The sequence below is a fragment of the Erigeron canadensis genome, chromosome 4 (genome assembly GCF_010389155.1).
Source record: "Erigeron canadensis isolate Cc75 chromosome 4, C_canadensis_v1, whole genome shotgun sequence".
In the NCBI taxonomy this organism is placed as follows: Eukaryota; Viridiplantae; Streptophyta; class Magnoliopsida; order Asterales; family Asteraceae; genus Erigeron; species Erigeron canadensis.
Genome location: NC_057764.1, coordinates 39,445,127 through 39,453,166, shown reverse-complemented (window position 1 = coordinate 39,453,166; position 8,040 = coordinate 39,445,127). Strand labels below are relative to the sequence as shown.

The 8,040-nt window shown below is 33.5% G+C and overlaps 2 protein-coding genes across 2 annotated transcripts; both read left to right on the top strand.

Moving 5' to 3' along the window:
- Positions 1–294: 294 nt before the first annotated feature.
- On the top strand, positions 295–4,966 carry LOC122598209 (NEDD8 ultimate buster 1). The gene is made up of 11 exons (XM_043770810.1): positions 295–638; positions 1,980–2,102; positions 2,201–2,297; positions 2,397–2,432; positions 2,807–2,994; positions 3,099–3,201; positions 3,312–3,493; positions 3,573–3,650; positions 3,789–3,891; positions 3,976–4,069; positions 4,373–4,966. Exons 1-11 carry the CDS (start codon positions 349–351, stop codon positions 4,717–4,719), a joined length of 1,641 nt encoding a protein of 546 aa, XP_043626745.1. The 5' UTR covers positions 295–348; the 3' UTR covers positions 4,720–4,966.
- Positions 4,967–5,680: 714 nt separating this feature from the next.
- On the top strand, positions 5,681–7,532 carry LOC122596130 (glutamic acid-rich protein-like). The gene is made up of 3 exons (XM_043768651.1): positions 5,681–6,005; positions 6,865–6,923; positions 7,008–7,532. Exons 1-3 carry the CDS (start codon positions 5,877–5,879, stop codon positions 7,363–7,365), a joined length of 546 nt encoding a protein of 181 aa, XP_043624586.1. The 5' UTR covers positions 5,681–5,876; the 3' UTR covers positions 7,366–7,532.
- The last annotated feature ends 508 nt before the right edge of the window (positions 7,533–8,040 follow it).

The following is an 8,040-nucleotide window of genomic DNA, read 5'->3' as shown; positions in this document are numbered from 1 at the left end:
TATATTTTTTGTTTGTGAAAAATTATGAAAGGAAGAAGAAGGTTAGTGAATTACCACTCTCTTCCGTACCTTTTAAATGGATAAACGACCCATGATCAATCCGTCAATCCGTCATAGCCATCTATTACGAGGAAATGTTTTAAAGGCGACCACATTCTTAATTTTGATGAAAATCTTGAAACACAATAGGGGTCATAAAAGAACACAATATAAACTTGAAGGAACTCATATAACAAACATCATATATATAAAAAGCAAAAGTCTCTTCCAAAATTCCATATCATAAATCATCTACAAACCTAAAATAAAACCCTTTGAACACAAAACATCATATCGTACATCAAAACCATGGCTGCAAAAATAAAAATAGCAGGAGCATGGAGTGGTGTATTAGAGACAGTAGATTTAGAAGAATGGACTGTACCCTTTTTAAAACAACAAATTTCAAACAAGTTAAACTGCTCAGTAGATTCTATTAACCTTATTTGTGCAGGAAAAGTGTTGAAAGATGATACTAAAAAATTGATTGAATTTGGCATTAAAAATAATTCCAAGATTTTGGTCACAAAAGTGTCACCTGATCAAGGCAAAGAATTGGTTGCTGAAGAAGAGAAATCTATTCGGCTTCAAAGACTCAAGTTTGTTTCTTTTTCCTTTTTTCCTTTGCTTTTATAATAAAAAAAATTGTTTATACATATCTTTTTGTATATGTCTTGATCATCTTTTTGTGCATAATTTGATGTGATTTTTTTTCTTGATTTTTAGATATTTGATCATGGGTTGTTTTGAAGTTGCATTATTGCCTAGAACTAATTAGAATATTAGATACTTTCTGAATTGTTCAGCGTTCCTTCTAGAAAATCAAACGTTTTTTTTTTCGCTGACCATCGTACCTTTTGATGTATTCCTACAACATAGTTTTCGTAAGAAAGCTACTGTAATGTTAGGTCTCATAAAGGCGCTATATGTAAAACGGCCTTAAATGACTCGAAAGGGCGTGGTATGATGGCTTGGAAAGGACTGATTTAAAAGTAGGTGGTAGTTCCAGACGAATACCCTTGTAAAGTTTTGATCTTGTTATGTGGGTGTGTACAATTTGGTAAAAAACTTTCTCTGTTTTTGGATCATATTTTTTTACTTGTCTTTGTTTATAGGGTTTATGTGATGGGTCTTTTTGGGTGGGATGTTTGAAAGATTGATTTTGTTTTGTGCGTGTTTATAAATTGATTAAAGTTTTGATTTTGGGGGTTATTTTGTAAGTATATCATTGTATACTTAGGTTTAAGAGAAGTCTATCTACATTGATCTATTTTGTTGCTGTTTCAAGGTCATTAGTTGTGCTTTTGATTAAATTTAGTTGTGGTTTTGATTAAATTTAGGTGGTGTTTTAAGATTGAGGTGTATGGAGTATTTGATCTTTGCGATTTTTGAAAGTAAATACACACTTTTTGAGTGTTTGGATAAAGAAAAGTGCTTATGCTTGTGTGCATATTTCAGGGTGAAATTAGTTGTTTTTAATATGCAGTTTGAGATTACATGTTAAAAATTCATGGAAACATCCATAATTTAAAATACACCACCAATCTATGCGTTACACCACCGTCTGTACCATATCATAAAACATAATTTAGTGGTGTATGTATCTTCTTATTAATCATTATTCCTGAGGATCTCAAACAACTAGTTTACCCTTGTCTTGAAGTTGTTTTCAATAGGCTGAATATCTGCTTCTGCTTAGTTGTTTTAATAAGTAATCCCAAACACCTCCTCTGAAGCAGATTATTGATTTGTGCTAAAATTTTCTTTTAATGTCATTATCACCATGTAATGATAAAGACTAACTTTATTAACAAAGCTAATTACATATTCAAAGGGTCTTTTAGTACATTTAGAGCAACTATGCATACAATCACGAGTTTATTATGGATATATATAAAGATAAATGGCAATAAACTAATGGTGACATTTTGAATCTTAAGGGCTGCTGCTACTTCACTGGCTACAAGACATGCTGATGGTTCATTGCCGCTCGAAGATTTCAATATTGAATTGGAGAATCAAAGTGGAGAGAAAGTGCAGCTGGGTACTGAGAATGATCAACGGTAGGATTAGTTGAACAAGTGGACTTTTATCATAGTATATTTGAATCAAGGAGTTATAGTTTATTCAATAACTTTTGTGATTAATGTTAATTTGGCAGTGCACTAATGACGGGGCTTATGTTTCATGGAAAAGCAAAGCGCTTGGTCAAAACCAAACAATATGACTATGCCTTGGAAGTTCTAATTATGGGGGAGGTTTGTTTTGTGACTATGCCATGTTTGCTTTAAAATCATGTTTATCTATCTGGTGACATTATAAATTGTGTTGTGATAATCCAAGTTACTCTTTTGTAGGAGTCTTTCTCGCTATGCGATCCCAAGGTTGTTCAGGTAAACCACACACTAATCTCTTATCGATTCTCCTCTGTCGTTCAATTTTTTTTATTACTCAAGATGTTTAAGTTTTATAAACTAATCTGTTTTTTGGGGTGAATGAAGAAAAAGAGGAATACCGAAACAATATAAAAAGAAAAACGTTGTAGTTGAGTTTACCTTTTACCCTTATTTCATTTATTTCAACAACCAGTTTAGATTATATTATCTTGAAAACTACAAGTTTACAACATTTATGTTTCCGGATGTCGAGAAAAAGTTACATCAATGACCTCTTTTTTGGCAACTCTTAAAGCCCCAAAGTTTCACCTATAGTGAATGTTTGATTTTCTAACCTTACATTTATTTTGCATCTCTTCTTTTGTTCCTAGCTAATTGACAACGTCCCAATCCTTAAAATAGACATGGTTTGGTGTTATTTCATGCTCAAAGATATCAGTAAGCTATCAGTCGCTGGTAAACGCCTTGAAGAAGCTCGAGTTGGAATTGAACAATCTCATGGGAAGGAATCTACCCGTCTTAGACTTCTTCAAGGAAATTCTCACCCCGAGCTTGCACTGTGAGTAACTTAACTATCTTTGTATGTATGCGTGCCCTAGTGAATGATGTGTGTGTGTGGGTATATATATATATATATATATGACTGCTATTTTTGTGATGTAGTCACTTGAGATTGGAATTGCTGGAAGGTATAGTGGCATATCATAGTGGGGATCTTGAAAAGGCAAAGAAATCACTGAATAGTGCCAGGGATAGATACTTGCAGGTGTTTTTTTTTGTTTTGCTCTTTTTTATAACTTTTTTATTGTTTATTATTAATGTTGTAACTTAAGATTCATGTGTGTTAGTCTATCTATATATATTGTGTAATTGCAGCTCCAGGTACCGGATGAGGCACTATCGCTACTAATGGGAATGGGGTATCAAGAAAATGCTGCAAAAAGGGCACTACGCATGAACGGTCAAGATGTTGAGCGGGCCGTTAATTTTCTTGTCGAGGAAAGAGCTAAGAAACAACAGAAAAGAGAGGATGACCTTCGTAGAAGAGATGAAATCATGTAAGTATTATCTGAACTAAACAGTAGCAAAATTAAGAATGAAAATTGAATAATTGTGTTCTTGGGAAAACATATTCAGGGAGCAGAAGAAATTTGGAGTTACACCACTCAGGAAAGCAGTGGATCTTCAGAAGTTAAAGGAATTGGTATCGGTTGGGTAAGTTGTTAGAACTTGTAATTTGCACTTTTTGTAAAGGTTTCCATTTTTGCTTGAAAGTTTATGGCAACAAATGGGAGAGTTAACGATTCTTTGTTGCATATTGATATAAGTTGATATGGTTCTTGACGTCGACAGTTTTGACAAAGAACTTGCTGCGGAGTCCCTCCGAAGAAACGAAAATGATTTCCAAAAAGCTCTTGATGACTTGACGAACCCAGAAACAAATTCTGACATTCAGGTAATGTATAAGTGTATAACTATGGCCACACTTTAACTTAGTGAATGAACAATACAAATTCTTATAAACTTGAAATATTTTTAGCTTTTTATCGAATCACGCAAGAAAAAGCGATTGCGCCAAGCTGCAGATGATGCTATTGAGAGACTCACAGCCATGGGGTTTCTGAGAGAAACAGGTGACTGTTACAGCCATCTTTTATTATGTACTTCTAGGTTACTCGTGTGTCCAGAAAGTCACAGCTAAGGAGATGTCTGCATGTGCATTTTGAGAGTAATTTTGTGATACCAATTAATCAGTACAAAAACCTGAGCTGATAGAATTGTGTCTATATTTGTTTGTGTTTGGAGTTGTATCATCATAAATTTTAGTATAACATAATCTGTTTATGACCAGTTCCAGTAAGCAAATATAAAAACATTCAAACGTCGACTGTCTTGATGGTTATATTTTGATAATATTTGTGTGTTACTTTTGGTAGTTATGGCTGCTGTTCGTGCTTTTGGAACAGAAGAACTAGCTTTAAATAATCTGGTTGAGCAAAGTGCACAAGGTGGGAATGCACCAGTCGCAGGTCCAGTGGTGGACAATAGTGCTGGCAGTTCTAGTGGTTCAGTTGGTGTAGGTTCATCAAGTGCGGCTGCAAATGAAATGATCTCAAATGATGGAGATATCTCTGGATTTGATGATAAGATGGAGAGGGATGTGGAAATGGAAGACGAGCTTACTGAGGATTTACAAACGGAAGATGCGTTTTCAGATTACGACATGGAACTTACGAGAGAAGGTGAAGCTATAGAAGAGTACTTGGCATTGGTCGTGGTCTAACTATTAACAGTGATGCACATATGGTTTTTATGTACATGGGATTTTAGTAGTTTTTGTATAAATCTGGATGATACCTACTTATTAGCGTAGGGATGTTTTCTCGTATAATCTGATTAGTTCCAGTTATGCTGAAGAAAATATGTTCGGAAGTCAGGCATGTAGATGTTTTTTTGGTACATTTGCGTATAAGAAAGTACTGAATATATAAGGAAAATGCAAAAGAAGTGTTCACAAAGGCTTAAAAGTATTAAACTACCAGGATTAAATCTTTTGTTCTGGAGGTTTAAATGGATAAATGTTGGTAAAAACAAAGAAGAAAGATTCAAAATTGATATATTTTTATATAGAAAAGGTTAAATAAAGCCTTTAGAGTTTCACTTAAGGTGCATAAAAAGTACGTTTTCATATCAAAAGTATACTCTTAATTTTTATGGTAAATGTACAAATATTTAATGCACCTTAACGAAAGCCCGTTTAGCAAAACCCTATATATACATAAACTAAATAGTGAAATCTATAAAAGAATTTTGGGTTCTTGTATGGTGTTTGCTAGTTTAATAGTTTGAATTATTGGACTTTAATTACTAATAAAATTTTTGAATGTTTCAAAAGGAAAATATTACGGTAATGACTAAGAGAATTAAAATATATATTTAATGCGTTAAACATTAAATAATATTTGTTGTTACATCAAAACTTATATTAATTTAAATAATTTCTTAATTGGCGTTGATTTTTTAAGTAATGATTTTTGATTTTATTTTTTTCATAAAATCTTTAGATTCCAAAAAAACCCCGAATAAATAACAAATCAAAAACTTATCTTGATTCTATAAGACTATAACGAGCATATTTTAACTCAAACAAAAGAATCATCAAAATTTGTCCCTAAATAATTGCTACTTTACAATTTACACCCTCAACAAAACCCTATTGTTCAAAACAAACAAAAACCCTACTTTGGCCACAAACAAGAATCATCTTTTCAAACCCTAATCCCCAAATCCTTAAATTCACAATCTTTACCCCCCATGGTTTTATTATCATAGCCAGTGTCTTAAACCACTTTTTCTTTCAAATTCACTCACTAAAAAGTGAAAAAAGCTTTGATTTTTAATTGGGTTTTCAAAACACTTTTTTGTGGGTTTTGTTTAGCAATGGAAGTAGCAAAATCTTGCAACTCTGATTTGGTGTTTTTGCAGAGAAAAATGGTTTCTTTTTCTGGATTTGTGGCTTTTGAAACCTTAATTGCTGCTCATGTTTCTCTTGCTTGCGTCCTCACGATGGTATGAATAAATTTGTACCCTTCTTTTCTTTTCTTTTTTTTTTTTTGAATTTTGTGTTTAATTTGCTAAGTTATTTGTTCAGTTGACTTGTAAATGGATGAAATTTAGGTCCCTGTGTCTGATATCCTAACCTAGGGTTAATGTTTTCCTATAATTATGTGATTTTTGTTGTCGGTGGTTCTATTTATAATTAAAGTATTTTTTTTTTTTGGCTTTAGTTGCTGTGTGAACCATTGGTTTCTTTTGCAGAATTATAGTTCTATTGTAATTTGGACAAGATTTGTGTCAACTTCATATTCTGTTTCTTGTTAGAAGTTATGTGTGTTTTAACTTTTAATTATGGGACTTGAAAGTTCAGGTTTGATGGTTATTTTTTTGGTTTTCTTACAATTTTTGGTAATTAACTTTTTAAACTTTTATTGAAATTAACCATATTTTTGGTGAAAATGTGAAAAGACCTCAGTTTGGAAGAAAGAATTGTTTTGGACAAACTATTGGAAGCTTGAGTGCAAACTGATATACTATTCTCTGCACTTTGTGTTCTCGTAGTGTTCGTTTTTAGAGTACTTGGTTTATTGTTTGAGTTTCTTCAAATCTCAAAGTTAAATATTAGTGGCTTTTGAACCAATTTCTGAATTTGACATGCTTGTATCATCACAAACTGTATTCTGCAATGATCTGTTGCTTTGTTGTAAATAATCCGTGTTGCTGTTTGTGTTACTACTTTGATCTATTTACCAGCTTTTCTGTTGTATACTGTACATATCGTCTAAGTTTATTCTATCAGAGAAAATGAGCACAATAAAGCATCTGTGTACATGTTATTTCATTAAAGATTCAGTAACTTTTGCACTTGCAGATGGGATTTCTTCTTCAGGATGCACATGCACTGCAAAGTTTGATTGGAAATGATCAAAGGTTATGCTCGCTTGCCAAACAGTCTACATTGTTGCAAATTTTGAATCAGTAAGTTTGATATATCTTGACACAAAATTTTTCCAGGTTTCCTTTTGCGGAGCTCCACAAGAAGGGCACAGCTGGAGCTGAAGCCAAAGATGGAAGTGACACAGAGGATGATGACGAGGATGAGGAGGGGGTTGAGGAGCCAGAAGATGATGCCGGAGATGAAGATTTCTCAGGTGACGAAAAGGAAGATGATGACGATGATGATGAAGACGCGGAGGATCCTGCGGCAAATGGCAACGAAGGAAGTGATGACGAGGAAGATAACGATGACGAGGATGATGACGATGACGAGGAGGAGGAGGACAATGACGATGAGGACGAGGAAGAAAAAGAGGAGGATGAAGACGATGACGATGATGAAGCAAAACCACCACCAGCTAAGAAGAGAAAATAAAACTAATTGGTTAAACAGGGAGATCATCCTTGAATGTTTAATTATCGGGTATGCCCAGAATATGTATTAGGGAGAGATTACATTTTAGTTTTGTTTTATGCCTTTCCGATTGTAGCATTCTAATAAACTAAATCTTTATTTGCAATGGTATTGTCTTTTTTTTTTTTTATAATATTTATCCTGTAATGTGAACAGCTTGTAGTCTTGTAGCTTATTGTTCAATGTTTCTTGAGTTGGTTGACTTGGAAATATGGATAGCATACATCAAACAATGAGATTGTGTTCTTGTACCTTTTTATGGTTGGGAGATAGTTATGGTTTGTACATTGTGTAGAGAACACTTGCTTATTTAATTGTATCTCGCTTGTGGCAGAGCTCTCACGACAGATTTTATGGTCATTTCGAGCTCGGTTTTGAATTTTGATCTTCCCAAATCACCAATGATTTGATTGTGTGAAACAAAGCATAATATACCTTGGTCTGGCAAATTAGCATGTATGCATAACCAGTAGAAAAAAAGTTTATGTTTCATTTGGTTTAAAAAGCAAAAATGTTTGTAAATGAACCACACGTATATACGTAGGTATTTTTATACGCGTGGAGACTATACTAATATGCGAGAACTATGTTATGTCCGCATTACACCAAATTCTGTTTTTCATGTGTAGTGGGCCG

What these genes read in the sequence shown, in the direction of transcription:
- LOC122596130 (XM_043768651.1), top strand. Translation starts at nt 5,877, where the DNA reads ATGGAAGTAGCAAAATCTTGCAACTCTGATTTGGTGTTTTTGCAGAGA. An exon ending in TTGCTTGCGTCCTCACGATG is followed by an intron (nt 6,006 to 6,864) that starts GTATGAATAAAT and finishes TTGCACTTGCAG; the next exon opens with ATGGGATTTCTTCTTCAGGA. An exon ending in TTGATTGGAAATGATCAAAG is followed by an intron (nt 6,924 to 7,007) that starts GTTATGCTCGCT and finishes AAATTTTTCCAG; the next exon opens with GTTTCCTTTTGCGGAGCTCC.
- LOC122598209 (XM_043770810.1), top strand. Translation starts at nt 349, where the DNA reads ATGGCTGCAAAAATAAAAATAGCAGGAGCATGGAGTGGTGTATTAGAG. An exon ending in GCGATCCCAAGGTTGTTCAG is followed by an intron (nt 2,433 to 2,806) that starts GTAAACCACACA and finishes TTTTGTTCCTAG; the next exon opens with CTAATTGACAACGTCCCAAT. An exon ending in AAGGAATTGGTATCGGTTGG is followed by an intron (nt 3,651 to 3,788) that starts GTAAGTTGTTAG and finishes TGACGTCGACAG; the next exon opens with TTTTGACAAAGAACTTGCTG.